The sequence below is a fragment of the Eublepharis macularius genome, chromosome 8 (assembly GCF_028583425.1).
Source record: "Eublepharis macularius isolate TG4126 chromosome 8, MPM_Emac_v1.0, whole genome shotgun sequence".
Classification (NCBI taxonomy): Eukaryota; Metazoa; Chordata; class Lepidosauria; order Squamata; family Eublepharidae; genus Eublepharis; species Eublepharis macularius.
The window spans coordinates 16542747-16560573 of NC_072797.1; the positions used below are offsets into that span (position 1 = coordinate 16542747).

General features: G+C 41.4%; 1 protein-coding gene across 1 annotated transcript in view; it reads left to right on the forward strand.

Moving 5' to 3' along the window:
• The window catches only part of DCC (DCC netrin 1 receptor), an 814397-nt gene that overhangs the window by 678974 nt on the left and 117596 nt on the right, over window positions 1-17827 (forward strand). Inside the window, exon 20 of the mRNA XM_054986644.1 lies at window positions 6658-6852. Within this exon, the coding sequence (XP_054842619.1) occupies window positions 6658-6852 (195 nt within the window). The remainder of the gene's footprint in view (window positions 1-6657; window positions 6853-17827) is intronic.

The window sequence follows — 17827 nt, forward strand, 5'->3', positions numbered from 1 at the left end:
AGGAGGTTTGGGGCCTCTTTTTACTTGGGATGAGGCCAGGTTTTTCAAGTGAGCTTGTTTTGTTTGCATATCCCCACTTTGATTTCAGTTTTCCATTGTGAAAGGAAAAGAAATCTGTTAGTCTTTGTTTTCCTACTCTCCTCTCTTTTTGTCAGGCAGAAAGTTTTTTCCCGTTAAAATGAAAGCATTAGCCCATGCTTGTTTATTTATTTATTCAGAAGATCTGTGTGTTTCTTTTCTAGATGTCATAATGATTAAAAGCATTTTTTTAAAAAAAATCAAAATACAATAAAACAATAAAAACACTAACCTGACAATAAAGAATAAAAAAAGCAATGATGAATAAAATTATCTCAAGCACAGATTGATAAAAATAAACACAATCTTGTAAGACAGATGATAAAAGAAAAAAAAAGACAAGGAAAGGAATTGGATAAATGTCAATTAAAAGCCTGTGTAAATTGTAGGTGACTTTTTATCAATCAGATATAAATAGCATCAAAGAAACAAAAGATTAATGGACATCATCAGTGAAAATGAGGCAGAGCAACTATGACACACTGCAGAATGAAAAAGAAACAAAAATGGTCATATTTGTTCATCCCGAGTTTTTGCCCTTCTGGACAAGTGGTACCAACAAAAGGTCTATCCAGTCTGTGGCAGTCCACAACACACTGCTTTCAGGCTTTGTGGGGCATGATGGATCTCATAAGATTAAGAGCCCTACTGGTTCAGACCAGTGGTCCATCTAGTCTGGCATCCCATCTCGGACAGTGACCGACCAGTTATTATGGGGGGGCCAATAACAGGGCCTAAAGTCCAAGGCCTTCCCCTGATGTTGCCTCCTGGAACTGGTATTCAGAGGTTTACTGCCTTTGAACATGGAGGCTCCCTTTAGTCACCATGGGTAGAAGCCACTGATAGACCTGTCTCCCATGAATTGGTCTAATCCCCCTTTAAAGCTTTTTAAGACAGTGGTCTTCATTGTGAATTCCACATCTTAATCACCCATTGTATAAAGAATTCTATTTTCCTCCCTATTGCTCATCAGCTTAATTGGATACCCTGGAGTTTTAGTATTATAGGAGAGGGAGAAACAGTTCTCTCTGTCTACCTACCCTCTCTACCCCATGCATAATTTTATAAACCTCTATCTTGTCCTCCCTTAGTTGACTCTTTTCTAAAGTGAGCAGTCTTGGTCTCTTTAGACTTTCCTCTCCTGTACTTTTTCCAGCTCTGCATTATCCACTATGACCTTAAGTTCTCTTTCTCTCTCAGTCTCAGCAAATTCAAACCCTGTTAGAATATACTTGAAGTTGGGATTTTATGTTCCAGTGTGTATCACCTTCTATGTACCTACACTGAATTTCATTCGCTGCATTGTTTCCCATTCATCGAATCCATGGAGATCCTCGAGGAGCTTTTCATAGCCTCTTCACAGTCTCAAGTTCTGCTGCCTGGAGTCAGGCACAGTACAGAATATGATCGCTGTTCGGAGGGCTATAGTCTGCAGCCCATGTTTTCTTTTTTCAATTGGCTTTTTTTTCATGCACACCCATGCCGAGATATTCTGGTAATTAATTCCGTGCAAAAATTACGGGGAGAGTTGATGAGAGTGGAACAAAGTAAGTCCTTCACTTTTCATGGACCAAAGCATTAAGCGTTTTTTAAAAAGAAAAAAAAAGAAAAAAAAGAAATGCAGTCCTTTGGAGCAAAGGTCTTCTGATGTATTATGCTCAGCGGCAATTAGGAGTGCCTAATAATAAGGCAGTTGTTTAGCAATAATGTAAAACATAATGTACATAATGATAGGGTGCCTGGCCTGACACATAGGGGTGGAAATGGATTGGTGGTGTTTTTTTTTTTTAACTTTGTAATAACAAGGTAAGGCTCTTATGATCTGAAATCCCTTAATGCTGACTGACAAGGACAGAACTTAATGAATGGTATACAGTGATAGATATTATTCCCCCAAATAATGTCATAACATCAATGGCCAATTAGGATAGCATGTAATGTTAATTTTCTAGGGGGGGAATATAGCAGGGTTTTGTTTTTTGTTTTAAGTCAGAGATGTTGGCCTTTAATGACTGTTTTAGGCTATTAATAGACTTTAATGAAGCATCTTAGAATTATAAAAATAATGTGCTGCTAATAAAGCGAGCATGTTATGGTCTGGTGAATATAAACAATGGGCACAGTGAATTAAAAATCTTTTGGTCCTTACAAGTGCTTTCTCCCATATCTGGATTAGGATCTTCCTGATCCCAATATTCTACTATCCACTGGAGGATATATTAAACCATACAAAAGATCTCCTTCCTTCACTCCACCCTGTATAATATTAGCCATTTGACCAATAAAAAAAAATGATCAATTGATTGGTCAAATACTGTCGGATGTTCAAGTATTTTTGTAAAATGGTGTGTTGGATCCAATCGAAAATATTTGATGTAAGGGGAGGATGAGAATGTTCTCTGATTTCCCCCCTCCTTCAGACCTCTGACCTCCCATGAGCAGCATTTCTGGGGACATTTTGAGTTGCAGTGAGAGGGAGGAAGCAAGAAAGTTCCACCCTGCTGTCAGAAATCCCTTCCAGCAGAGATTTTCTACGAGATCCAAGCCATTAATTTCTTTAAAACAAAAAGTATATTTTAATCATCACAGTGTGATAATTATCCAACGTATGAATCCAATTGGTTATTATGAAATGATTAGATTTGTTTATTTAAAACAGTTCTGATTTGGTTATTAAAAAGGACCATCCAAATCCTTATGAACCTACCCGGTCATCCTCAAAAGCCTGGCTTTGGGTGCTCCAGCCACCTGAGGCTTGATGAGTGGTCACCCAAGAAAGACCTTGTCTGTGGTGCCCAAAGTCTAGAACTCCCTCTCCAGGGAGATCCATCTGTCCCCTTCTATTGTTGACTTCTGCCATCCATCTTTGTTTTCTTTGGCATTCTCTCACTCAGAGTCTCTCTAAACGAGACGAAGTACACATGGAGGCTCAAGTGAAGAAAGGTACAATGCTAGCATAGTAACGTAGTCCTACGGGTAATGTAGGAGTTTAAAAGACGGGTCCGAAGGCTTTGTCAATTTCCCTGTCTACAGAGCCTGAAAAGAAGATAACTGCTTGGGGAGGGGGGAGTTTTTATTTTCTCTCCACCTCCCAAAGGGCTCTGTCAGTTTCACCCCTTCTGGGAGCTGGGGGGGGGGGAATAAACAAATCCCCTGAGCAGCGATCTTCTTTGCTGGCTGTGTAGAGAGGGAAATTGGCAAAGCCTTCTGATCTGTCTTTTTAGAACTCGTCTTCCCGGCTAGCATTGTGCCTCTTTTCACTTGAGCCTCCGCATGTATTTTGGGCCAAGCTAGAAGTGACAAATTACACTTGAATGGCAAGTGAACAGACTCATGCCTGTTCACTTGCCATTCAAGTGTAATTCATCACTTCTAGCTTGGCCCTAAGTCTCATTTAGAGAGAATCTAACTCTCGTTGACCTTCTTCCTTGTTTGTGTGTCTTTTTGTTTTATTTAATTGTATTAAATATTTTTTATATATTTATCTGTATGTTAACATTGCTTTCATGGCTTGCTGCCTTGGGAGCCCTAAGTTGGATGGAAAGATGGAATACAAATGTTTTAAATAAAATATCAGGTCAAATTGCATCAATACGAATTAATAATTTTTCTGTTTGGCTGTTGTCCTATGTTACTTCCATATATAATTGAACATTACACTATTGTTGCTCATAGCACTCATAGCAAGACAACCCAGTTGTGAATGATTGCTATAGCACAGTGCTAGTGCAATGACCAGTGATGTGTATATGCAGCCCTGGAACATCAGGCTCAGCCAATAACAGATAAAAATTAAATTAAAACAGATATAAAGCAAAGTTATAGCAACTAATTTTAAAAAAACAGGCAGGTAGGAAGCTGCCAATTTTTCTTTGGTGCCTGCAGTTTTAGCATATGGCTAAAGGCAGGTGGCTAGTAGCTTTGCTGTTCTGCTAGATTTGCCCCTACATGCTACAGGTCTTGCAGCCCTACACATGCTCTCACTAACACATGACACCATAATGAAATCAAAATAATAAACTGCCCTTTACTACACTTTTGACTTCAGGGAATATTTGAAAATATTTAACTGCAAGAAATAATAAATGGTCAGTTGACTGTCATGCAATTCCTAACCCTGTAAGTGGAAAGTGTTTCTCTTATAAGATACAGAATGGAATGAACCATATGCATACAGAATTATTAGTGCCTATCAAAATGTGTGGGATCAAGGACTGTAACTATAACTATTTATGGAAATATATATATATATATATATATATGTCGTAGAATGTTCTTTGCATCCTTGTTGCCATGATTTTTCTGTGATTCCACAATAGATCGATTCATAATACATTACACTAGAATACAAAGGCTGAAATTAATTTAGTGGAATTGAGACTACACTGATTTACGTGGAAATGCTTCAGGCATGATCTTCCTTCTCCCATGTATGAAGAAGAGCTAAGATATTTGCATCAGAGTATACTAGGTCTCTGCCTTTCCCTGCCTGGCTGTGAGCCCAACAATCCATGGGCATGAAGGGCTTATATGGAAGACAACATCAAGAGTGAACCCACCCTAAATGAAACATATTAAGAATAATTCACTTTTGTGTTGAGTTAGGCTAACTCCACTGAAATCAGCAATCTGAGGGTCAAGCTACACATGACGAATGACACTTGAATGGCAAGTGTATTTCTCCCTGTTCACTTGCCCTCCACTCAATCCACTTGCCGTTCAAGTGTCATTCGTCATGCGTAGCTTGGCCCTTAGTCTGAAATAAGTGTATAAAATTGCAGGCTAAGAGTATGTTTCTAAACAAAGTTGCACCCTTCAAAGACCATGGACTTTTTCTTCAAAGTCAACAGATGTTCAAAATGAAGGATGTAAGTCTGTTTAGGATTGCAGTATAAGAAGGTGCAATCTGTAATGCGTGAAATTATGGGAAATCTGTGTACATGTGAAGATATATGTACTGTGATACGTATCTTTTTATTGTATTGCTTTATTTTAATGGATTTGTGTGCCACCTCTCAAGAGATCTGGTTAAGTTGGCTAGCAGTGAAAACCTACCTGATAAAAGCAATAACACCACCCCTAGCTTGGCACTGGTAAAACCATCATAAATGCAGCAGCAGTATAAAATAATTTTGTGTGTCATAAAAACGTCACTATCAGCAAGCAGGAAATAGGCCATACATTACTGAAGCAGATAGGATAAAACTTTAGTTCAATGCCAAACAGGGATGGTTGACTTATGGAGACTTACTAGAATTTTCACAAAGAGATTATAAATTGAAGACAAGGGAGGATTTAATAGCTAAAGGTTATAAATGTCAATGGTTTTTCTATGCTCAACTTCTAGAAAGGTTCAAATCAGATAAGAAATTATGGGGCTTCGATTATGAAAAGACAGAACTTGAAAAAGAGCTCTGTACAAATGACGAACATGTTATTTTCAAAATGTATAAACTTCTTATTGACATTTGAAATGGAAGAAGAACCTGTGAAAGATTGTATAGTTAAATAGACTAAAAACTTTGGATATAATATACTGATGGACTAGTGGGAAAATATGTGGGCAAAGGGGCTCAAATTTACTTTGAACTCCAAACTTAAAGAAAATTTCTATAAAATGATGTATCAGTAGTATATGTCTCCTGACAAATTAGCAAAAATTAGTAAAAGCATATCAAACAAATATTGGAAATGTGAGCAACGTAAAGGGATGTTTTATCATCTTTGGTGGACTTGCTCTAAAGCTAAAAAAATTTGGTCACAAATTCATATGATAATACAAAAAATGTACATTTTAAACCAGAAGCCTTTTTGTTGGGATTAATCAATAAATAGTTGGAAAATCAATATGGTATTTTATTTCTGTATATGACCACGCTAGCTAGGCTTTTATATGCACAAAAATGGAAAAGTACAGTATTACCTTCAATTGAGGACTGGATTATGAAAATGACGGCATTAGCAGAGATGGCTAAACTTACAGATCTGATCAGAGATAAAACATTGTCTATTTTTATGGTTAACTGGAAACCCCTTATTGACTTTTTGTGTGAGACAAGGAAAAAGGAACTGATGATTTGGGGCTTTAATTTTTAAGAAGATAAATTTGGGAAAAATAAATAGAAGAGGGGCAGTACTGGAAAAAGGTAAATTTTGGAGATACCAACACTAAAAGTTTAATGCTTATTAAAATATGATAGGTGTTGTAGAGAAAAATGGAAAATGAAATATGTATAATTTTTTTGTTATTTCTGATCTTTATCTTTCTCTCTTTTTCTGTATTCTTTCTTCTTTACTTTTTTCTTTTATTTCTTTGCCCTTTTTACTGGGCTTTTAATTTACTAATAAAATAAAAAATTCTCTGAAAAAAAAAAGAGAGAGAACAGTTCAATGAACTTGGCTTAGCCCAGTGGCTAAACAACAATCTGGTAAGTGGCTGAGAAGCCCCAAGGAGGAGTTCAGAGATGTCCCCACCAGCACCAAAAAGACGTTTCTCTAGTTTCCATTCACCTCACCCCTGTGAGAAGGGGCACAAACAATTATCCATACACAGACATCTTTTTTGTTGTTTGCTTACAGCTTACATTCTGTTTTACACTTTGGACAAGAATTCTCCGATTGATGACTGGGTCATGGAGTCTATCAGCGGTGACCGGCTTACTCATCAGATCATGGACCTCAATCTCGACACAGTATATTACTTTAGAATACAAGCCCGCAACGCCAAAGGAGTGGGTCCTCTCTCGGATCCTATTCTCTTCCGGACTCTAAAAGGTTTGGATTTGTTACTTAATTTCTTAGATGTTAATTAAATGTTTAAGGAGTCTGGCTGTAGTTTAAGGCACGATTCTGAATTTTGACCAAACAACAATCTTCCAGCAAGATTGTAATCCTTTTTTGGCATAATTGATTGTGGCCAGAAGAAACCATGGACAGCAACACTGTCCAAAAGCGATCCAATCATACTCCAAATCTACAAAGCCATTGAGGATAGGTATTGTGAAATTGGGCCAGTTACTGCATCATCAGAAATGGAAATTTCTTTGACCGTGTTTGCTTCATCTAGACTTCTGTTCATTCCTGTATTGATTTCTTGCAAATAAGAAGCCGGTAACGATCCATTCATTAAGGTTAATAGAGGCTCAGAACTGCGGGCTTCTTTTCTTGTTTGTTTGTTCTTTTACACATTAAAAAGTAATAAGTGCAGAATTGGTTTATGAACATACTCATGAACTGCACTTTTCATGAAAGATCTTGATGGCCTGACTTGAGGTTTAGAGATCTTTAAATTTTAGCATTTGACCCATAGTTCTCAAACTGTGCCCCTGAGAATCCCAGAAGTTCCCCAGAAGCTTACCAGGGGCTCCTTCGTTAAAAGACTGGTAACGGTAGATAAACGTCCTTGAAAGAAAACCAATTATGATTGATTGTACGCAGCGGCAAGAGCATGCTCTTTGTATTCTAGCTAGTGCAATTATTTTTATTCGAGGCATTGTTATTTCCCAACAAGCCCAGCGGGGGCTGCACTTGAATGAAATCTGCTCCCCGAAAATTCCCCTTTAGAAAGGGTTCCTTGCACACAGAAAGTTTGAAAGCCACTGCTTTAGGCAAATATAATGATTATAATGGAATATATGATGTTGGCTTATCCCCAAGAAGCAGTGGTATTATCACACAGGGCCTGAAGCCTGCCATTCCCTAAATATCACTCCTGGAAAACTCACATGAACAAGCCCCTCGTGGGACCTCTTGAGTGTGCAGGGTTCATTTGCTATATCAGTATGGATCCCTTGAGCTCTGTGATGGAGGAGGGTACTAGTGTTTTAAACAAATATTTTTTAAAAAATATTGACAGGCGAATGGACCAGTGCATTAAGCATCTTTGGCAGAAGGTTCTCACATTCATGTAAGCTGAAATCACAGGCATGCATGACAGGAGTTTTCTCTTGTTCCTATCCCTTCCTGAAGCCCCTTCAAACCCCTGGAAACATCATTCTTGGGCTTCTGGGATCCAAGCAGCGGAACAGCTGTGTGTGTCAGAGGATGAAATTGACCCCTTTTCTCAGCAGAGCTGTGCAACTAGAAGGAGGAAGAGGAGCTATTTTAGCCCTTCCACATTCCGATTTCTCCACTTACTTGCACAAGTTATTCCTTGTGAGGCTCCTGCAACCTCAGGAATAGTAGTTTGGGGTCAGAAGGGGCTGTAGGAACTGGGAGGAATGCAGAAAAATTCTGGGTTCTGTGCACAGAGTAGCATGATACAGCTGACTGTGAGGGCCAAGCTACACATGACGAATGACACTTGAATGGCAAGTGTATTTCTCCCTGTTCACTTGCCCTCCACTCAATCCACTTGCCGTTCAAGTGTCATTCGTCATGTGTAGCTTGGCCCTAAGAGGAGGCAACAAAGAATTCAAGCATGAGAGATCTTCATTGTAGACCAGAAAGCCAGTTTGATGTAGTGGTTAAGAGCGTGGGACTCTAATCTGGAGAACTGGGTTTGATTCCCCATTTCTCCACTTGAAGCCAGCTGGGTGACCTTGGGTCGGTCACAGCTTCCAGGAGCTGTCTTAGCCCCACCCACCTCACAAGGTGATTATTGTTGTGGGGGTAATAATTACATACTTTGTAAACCATTCTGAATGTGTGTTAAGTTGTCCTGAAGGGTGATATATAAATCGAATGCTTTTGTTGTTGTTTGTTGCTGTTGTTGCTGTTGCTGCTGCTGCTGTTGTTAATGAACTAACAGAGGAAAGCAAGGATAAACATTCTCATCATTTGTTCCTACCTTATCGCATCCTAGGCAGGATTTGAAAAAAAAAATGATGTATCCAAGTCAGGTTTTGGTTCTGCATAAAATCCTCATTTAAACCCTGACTCCTTTTTCAAATCTGCCATAAATTGTGGAGAGAATGATTTTTACTAGTGCTCCAAACTACTAAAACAGACAGGGAAAGGCCCCAGATGAATTTCATGTGTGCAGCTGGTTGGTTGGTTAGTTGGTTGGTTGGTTTTAGAGACTTATATGCTGCCTCTGAGCCATTAGTCTCACAGGAAAGCAAAGACTAATTACAATTTCCAACAGTGAAACAAATTTTAAAAGATAGCAGCACAAAAGCCAAGTAAAAATTGAATTAAACCTTGTAAATCAATCACCTAAGAGGATGAGGATAAGAAAGAAAGAAAAGAGCCACCACATTCAACCAAGTTAATCAACTGCCTGGGTCAGTAAGGACGATTTAACCACCTCCTGAAATGGAGATCAGGCACATGGTGAGCATCCGAGTGAATCGAGTTTCATAAACAAGGAGCTGCTACAGAATTATTTATGTCATCATTTGTCTCCAGAGCCTTGTTTGAGGCAGCTCGCTAACTACAAACATCACAATAATAAAACAATAAAAACAACAGCCATGCAATTATCCATCTTAAAGCATCCCCCCCCCAAAGGAGCCCATCAGGCACATAAAAACAGCATCAAACAAATATTACAATGTTATTCATAAAACAGCCCTCAGGCTAGAAGCAGCCCCTCCGCCAACTAAAATGGTGCAACCTTCAGTTAAAAGCCTAGGTGAGGTTTTTTGATGGGTACCTAAATAACATATAAGGAGGCACTAGGAGAACTTCAAGGGGTGTTCCAAAGGTGAGGGGCCACCCCTGAAAAAGCCTTGCATCTGGTTGCCATCCACTTCACCTCTCTGCAGGCTGGGAAACAAAGCTTAAGCGGAGGATTTCAAGAGTCAGGCTGGACATTATGTGAGAATCTAGTCCTTCAAGTACTCTGGCCCAGGTAGAAAACCAGCACTTTGGACTGTGTTCAGGAGCCAGGGGCAGCCAGCGCAGATCTTTCATTATTGGTGTGATACAATCCCTGTATCCGACCCTTGACAATCACCTTGACACAAGAAACAAGTTCCAAGTGCAGAAGCATCTTGATTAGAGATGGGCACGAACAGCAATACGAACAAACAAAAAGCCACGAACAGCCCAATTTGCTGTTCGCGAACAAGCTGTTTGTGAGGCCCCATTCTAAATGAACAGGTGGTTGTTGCAAGCCTCGTCCATTGCTCATTGCTGTTCATCAAGCCAGACAGTCTGGCATCTGCAATCAGTTCTCTTGGCAACTTAGGCAGGGATTGTCTGAACTCTGTCTGAACTCCTGCTGTTGCACTGAAAACCCCAATCTAAGCCCAATTTAGTTTGATAGGCAGGTCTTCCTTTCAAGTGTGGAGCTTCAAATTTGTTACAACAAGGGAACAAAGACCAGGGGGGAGGGGGGCTCCCAGCTCTGACTTTGTAGGCAATGGAGGGGGAGAGAGACAGTTGCTGTTGGCATTCTGATAGAGTGCATTGGAGCTTGAATTTTCTTTGTGTGTGGTGGGATAGGGATCTACCCCTTCAAGTTCCAGGGCTGCTGCCAGGCTCTGGGCCAAGCTATTATTTATTATTGGTACCTTTCCTGGTGCCTGCTCAGGTCAGGTTTCTGGGAGTGGTGCAGTAGGGATCTTGACTTGGATGATGGCTGGAGGAGAGCCTGCTGGCCCCCACGAACAGCCAACCACGAACATGTTTGTGAACAGGGCCATGTTCATGGTTGTTCATAAGTCCCTGTTCGTGGATGGCAACGAACAACGAACATCATGTTCGGGTTTTTTTTCCTGTTCATGCCCATCTCTAATCTTGATACAACCACTACAATGCAACATTGCATCAGATGGTAGGGACACCCCGATATCTCACCAGTCCTAAACCGTTTGATTGAACGAAGAATTGCCTATTTTTGTGTGATACAAATTGTATTGTTTATGCAAAGTATCATCAAACTCATTTGGGAGATGAATTTTAGACTTGTGTATCAAGAGATATTTAAAAAGAAAAGGCAAGCTTACTCATTCTAACAGCTTATGAGGTCTATGTCTGATACCCTGACATGAATATTTAATGCTATTCACCCTAAATATGTCATGTTCAATAACTTTCAGGCTGTTTTTTCTGATAAATCTGCCTCTCTATATAAGGTGCAAAGAGCTTCTGATGTTGGGCTTGTATTCTAAATTACACAAATATATTGGCTACTTGCCCTTAATAATGATTAAGTGGTTGTGTTTGGTGTCCCGTGGAAAGATCTCTTGGCAATAGATGTACACACACATATGTCCACATACGGCTCAAAAGGCGCGTAATTGCAAAAGGAACAAAGCAAGCATTGAACATCAGTCTCAAAATAAGAAAGTTATACATAAAAGGATTTAATAAAATTTAGTATTGTTAATACGTTCACAATGTTTTTAGCTGTTATTTCTGAGTCAGATCTGGTTTTCCAGCAGGGAGATAATCAGATAGGACCGCAGTGCTGGGGAAAGAGGGTTAACTGATGCAAATTACCTCCCTCCTGACCAGAAACTGCTATTTGTCCCACGGGAAGGGAAAAATCAGATGCCTACAAGTTTTCCACTATGGTGCAAAAGGCAGGTCTGGAGGAGGGGCAATATGTATGGGGGGAATAGCATGGAGGGGAGTTTAGAACTCCCCACACCCCAGTGCTGTGGTTCTGGCCTGATTCATTCCCCATTTGCATGCAGTCTCTTCATGGAGAAGTGGAGCCAATTAGGAAATTTGGTTCCCCGTATAATGAACACAGGGAATTCTGATGACAGATCTCCTTGTGTTTTCCCTGCTTTGTCTCTGGTGCACATATTAAAACGAGACGGTGCCCGGTTGCAGAGTTCAGTTGAGGTCTGGGCAGGCTACCTGGTCAGCATCTCTGCTGTGGTCTTGATTTGCTCTCTGTTGGAAACATCTATAGCCCTTCTCGATTGCTGAAGAGGTATATTGGGTTTTTAACATCTTCGTTGCTGTGGGTTTAAAATGTGTTTTGTATTACGTTATTAATTGTATGCTGTACTTGCTGTTTGTATTTTAACTGTGTTGTTACCCACTCTGAGCCCATTCACAGGGGGTGGGTGGGTTAAAAATTAAATTTAATTTAATTAAGTGCTTTACCCAAGACCAGCATCACATATAAATCAAGTCTCGGCCTCATCCCTCTGCCTATTCTGTGCTGGGCTGTATTTCACCATTCCAATAATAATAATAACAACAACATTAGATTTATATACCACCATTCAAGACAACTTAACGCCCACTCAGAGCAGTTTATAAAGTGTGTTATTATCATCCTCACGGCAATCACCCTGTGACATGGGGGAGGCTGAGAGAGCTCTGAGAGAGCTGTGACTGACTCAAGGTCACCCAGCTGGCTTCAAGTGGAGGAGTGGGGAATCAAACCCAGTTATACAGATTAGTGTCCTGGTGTTCTTAACCACTACGCCAAACTGGACAGCTGAGATCATGTAAGTAAAGTGCCCCCCAAGCCCATAGTGTTTTTTTTTATTTAATCATGTTCCACATTTCTCCCCAATGGGGACCCAACGTAGCTTACATTATCACTTGCTACTCCTCCATTTTATCCTCACAACAACCCTGTGAGGTGGGTTAGGCTGGGAGAGAGTAGCTGGCCCAGGGACACCCAGAAACCTTCCATGACAGTCTGGATTCAAGTCTGGATTTCCTAGAGCTTAGGTGATACTCTAGCCACTAGGTAATACTGCATTTATGATAAACTTGTAACAATACGCATTGTGTGAAAAAATACAACAGGCTCTAGAAAACTGATTTGGTGGGCCCCCTCCCAGTGGCAAGTGGGTGGTTCGCAGTGGCCTGGAGGTCAGAGAGGAAGGGCGTTGAGGGAAGGAGTAAGGAGGAGTGCTTAGGCCATCCATTTGGCGGGCCCCCACCCAGTAGCAAGCAGGCTTTGCAGCAGCCTTGAGGCCAGAATTGCTGGCAGTGTGCATCTGCATGAGAATAAAAAGTGAGTCATCGCCAATACGGCTTGCCTTTTATATAGTGGGATGTGGCCTTATGTTCTTTTTTAATCTGACTAAAGTAATAGTCACTGCGTCTATAGGCATGATGCGTTTGAGTTTAAGATTCTCCACAGCAGTGACCCTCATCCCAGTGGGTCACTAAAAAAGAAGCAGGCTGCACATGTATAACGCACTGCTTAGTAAACATTTGTAATGCCACCTGCTTTATCTCATTCCATGAGTTTCTTTACCTATATATAATGTGCACTGCTACGCTGCATCATGTGAGACTTTATATTTATTAGAATCTCACATCCTGCAGCATATTAGCACAAGTTTGTTGAGCAAGTTAATGGTCCATACTTAATCAACTGGAAGGCAGAATTCCACTTTCAATGTTCCATTAGGTTTACAGCAGACAGATTAATAACGTTAAATGGTAAATATTCGGAAGCAAAGTTCCCAGGATCCATTTAGCATCCAGAGGTAAGTAGCTCCACTCTGAAATTTACTTAGCTGAGAAGCATCGCTTGAAAAGGGCTGAGTGAATTAATGTCACGCAGGGAAGGGATTCCCTCAGTCTATCAAATAATTCATTAAGACTGCTTTTTTCCTCTTCACCTGTGGCTGAAATAGGTAAAACTGAAAGAGCAGGACTAATGAGAGTTATTCCCCTCTGCTCTAACTGTAGCATAATTTCCTTCCAACCTGTCACTCCTAATTTCCAAATGAATCTTAATTGCAAACTGAATTTTAACTAGGATCTGTAAAGCAGTGGCTTATTAAAGGTCATTTATGGGTTATCTCTTCATGAAGCCATAAACTGAGCCAACGTGCTCCACCCTCTCTTAAAGCAGTTTGATCTCATGTGTCATTCACCTGGCCCTGTTTCCTACATTTTATGCTGCCAATGGTGGCCTGAATTAAACGGTTGCTCAAGGGTGTGTGTGTTAGACTAGAGTTGCCAACTCCAGGTAGGAAAATTCCTGGAGAGTTTGTGATGGAGCCTGGGGATAGGGATCCCATTCTCCTGGTCGGGGAGGGGGGTCATCTGCTTTCACCCTCTGCCCCCTGACTCCACTTACCTGGCCAGCAGGGGGGGCAAGGCATGGGAACGGGCCTCCCAGGTGCACTCCCAGGGCGGCGCAACGATGTCATTCCTGGGAGAGACATCATCAAGCTGCCTCGAGAGTGCTCCCACTCTTTGCAGCAGGCCAAGTTTAGCCCCAAACGGGCCTGTTTTGTCCTCTTTGAGGCCAAAATCGGCCCACATGTACCCCTGCTTCTGCGCGATGATGTCACTTCCAGGAAGTGATGTCATCACACTGATGTGGGGGCAAGTGTGAGAGGAGCATGATGGGCCTGGCAAGGAGGTACATGACAAGGTTTCTAAATCCAGTGAGGGGGCTAAGGGAATCTGGTAATCCTACCTGAGGAGTATGGAGTTTGTGGATGGAAAGAACCTCAGTGAGGTATGATGCCATAGAGCCCACCATCCAAAGTAGCCGTCTTCTCCAGGATAACTAATCTCTGTAGCCTGAATTGTAATTCCATGAGATCTCCAGGCCCCATCTGGGAGTTGGCAACCCTAGTTTAGACCATACAGTGCACCCACCTATAGTCCAGGCTAGTTGTAATCTCACCGGCTGTCATTTCTAGACAAGGTTTTGCTGATGTGGTTAAAACAGGCTGAACTTTATGACACAGCTTCACATATAGAGCTTATCTCATGGAAGAAAGGCAAGCCTGTACTTGCAGTTTCTGCTGGCAAGCACACAGCTGAAGTAGGCCTAGAAATGTGTGTCAAGAGGGGAGACATAAGGGGAAGATCTCTTTGTAGCGATGGCCCCATCCGTCTAGTTGTTGTGCCCCAGTTGTTGTGCCCTCTGACTGTCTCTGAGTGTGATGGTAAAATGATCAAACAACAAGCATGCATCCCCACTGCTTTTACACGGCCATCCCAGCGCAAAGGCTGAACATTTATCTAGGTGCCCAACAGCCTGCTAGGATTCCTATGTAATATCAGCAACTGGTTTGCTTGGGAATCAGTTTGTGGAGGCAGCATGAGTCAATGGGCTAAGCTCTCCTTCCCACCCTTTCTAAAGGTGTCTGCCACCAAGACCCTTTTATTCCTCTTGTAAATATTGTTCCAGGTGCCTCATTTTCTCAGTCCCCATCCCTGCCTTATTGCCTTTTCTCTCTCTATTCTCTTCTTGGTTGCTTGAAAAGTTGCCAATCAGCATAATAGCCAGTTTTGTGTAGTGCCTCGTGCATCAGACAAAGATCAGGGAGACCCCATCCAAATCTCACTCTGCCACAGAAGCTAGCTGGGTAATTTGGGTCAGTCACCTACTCTCAGCTAGGGTTGTTATTAGAGATGGGCATGAACTAGAAAAAAGAAACCATGTGGTTCATGGTTCATCATGTTTCACAAACCACAAACTACAAACTTTCACAAACTTGCCCCAGTTCACAAATCGGTTCATTTTGTTTTGTGAAAATGTCACTTCTGGGCCAGCAAATCACCACTTCCAAGTCAGCAGAAGGTCACTTCCAGGTCAGCAGGAGGTCACTTCTGGGTCAGCAGAAGGTCTGCAGGAAGTCCATCCCCTGTTGCCTAGGAAACTGATTGATCGGCGCCAGGCTGTCTGCAGTGATGAACTGAAAAATGAACCAAATGAACCACCCTAAAGATCGTGATGTTTCGTCAGAAATGGGATCTGATGAACTGCTGGTTCACGAACCACGAACTGGCCTGGTTCGTCATGAATTTTGGTTCATATTTTGGTTCGTGCCCATCTCTAGTTGTTAAAGAGAAAGGGTGTTTGGAATCTCTTTTTCTGAAAATTTCTTTTAGGGGTATAGCAGTTGGTTCGTCTTATTCTTTTTTCCTCTTTCAAGAGAGGAATTTTCATTAATTTCTCATTAATTTATCTCTGAGGTTTTTTATTTAAAAAACCACGCGATAGCGTGGATTTCCTCACTTGTGGATTTGTGCCTGTTATTGTGCCACTATAATATGATGCAAATAGTAAAAAGCAGTCTGATGCAGCAAAGACTATGTTCAGACATGAGCACATGTTTAATTGTTTCTTTAATGGCTCAACTTGTTCTTAATTTTTCAACTATGCTTGTAGAATATAAATAAATAAATACATCTTAGAGATCTAAGAAGAATTAAGAGAATTCCACTTAACAACTTTACTCTCAGCCGAACCTACCTCCCAGGGGGTTTGTGAGGATCAAATGGAAGAAAGGAGTATGATAAAAGCTGCTTTGGTCCCTCATTGACGAGCAAGACTGGGTATAAGTGAAATAAATAGAGAAATAAACAGAATTTAGACATGAATCATGCATCAGCTACTTCAGTTGGCTTGTGAATATATATTAGATGGGAAACTGACATATCATGAACTGCAAGAATAAATTGATTGATATATTAGATGGGCGAATTATGGAAAGGGGATCACAGACTGAGAAATGATCCCTGGAGAGGGGTAGGAAGAGTCATGGGGCAGTGAGGGCCAGATAACATATAACTAGGGCAGGACTGGCTCAGATGCCCCCAATAGCCTTCTTTCATGCTACCCCAGTAGGGTCCAAGACAAGATACATAGGGAAGCATCTCTGCAGCCCATTCTGAACCCCAGCTGATAGCAGCAGGTGAGAACAAATACAACCCACACTTCCTCCCAAGTCACTACCCCTCAATGTTTTGGTGCCCAAAAGGTAGGCTTACCAGTTGCCCGCCAGTGGCAGGCAATCTCCCGGGGGTTTGCCTGGTAGAAGTGGCAACCTCTCCCCCCCGGCAAACACTTGCCTCTCAGCCAGTGTGATGTTGTCACTTCCCCAAAGTGACATCATCACACATCTCTGCGAGGTAAGGCCTGGGTCCCCCACCTTCTGCTGAGAGGGTATAGGAACCTGAACAGCACCCTACCACCTGTTTGACATCCCCCCACACAGACAATTTATCCAGGGAAAATGGAAATTTACTGAGGCCTGGTAAGCTACCGTATGTGGCTGGTGGCTGAATTCAGTTGACAGGCCACAGATTATAGGCCAATGGTCATGAAGAGAGAAATTATCCTTATATTCAAGGATAGGCCTATTTAAAGCATCAACTTTCTAGACCTCAAAAAGGCGTTAAGATTCATTTAGGTTCCAGCATTACAGAATTACTCACCTGAGTTTATTCACCTAGTTCTACTTACATTCAGAGAAATGCATACCAAAATACATTTAAAAATATGTGTCATTCCCTGGCAGTTGTGTCCCCCAAGTTCTCCCCAGTTAACACACAGGTGTTCCAGTTGAAGTAACTTTATTAGAGATCCATACAGTACAGGGTGCATGAACAGTGAAATTGGCAGAAGTGACGTAGGTGGGGCAAGCAATGTTAGTTATAGGGAATCTTCCCACCTTAGGATAGAAGACTGTTAAGGGGGCAGGTTTTGTAGTGAGACATTGTTTTAGAGCAGACTGTGAGAAAGATGAACTTATCTTTGGTTCTCAGAAGGAGCACACCATGAGCCAGCTTCGGCTGGCATTCAAGGACACTGGCTCAGCGGAGAGAGAAAGAGAAAGTAAACATTTGTAAGATAACCCACTGGCATGGAGCAATAAAGAACTTCCCACACTCTCAGAAGCCAGAGGCAGAACCCATATACATTCATGGCAGATATGCAGGGGCCATATATGACAATATGCTGCCTAGCATGAACACCACTATTATAATGTGCATAGTGTGCAGAGAGCATCCAAAACCTTAATTCAAAGGCTGTATAAATTGCATGAATTGATATATGTCAAAGGGAAAGAGTGGAGGGAGATAGCTTTGGGCTTGTTAATTCTGAGATATTATGTCCCCATTAGCACAG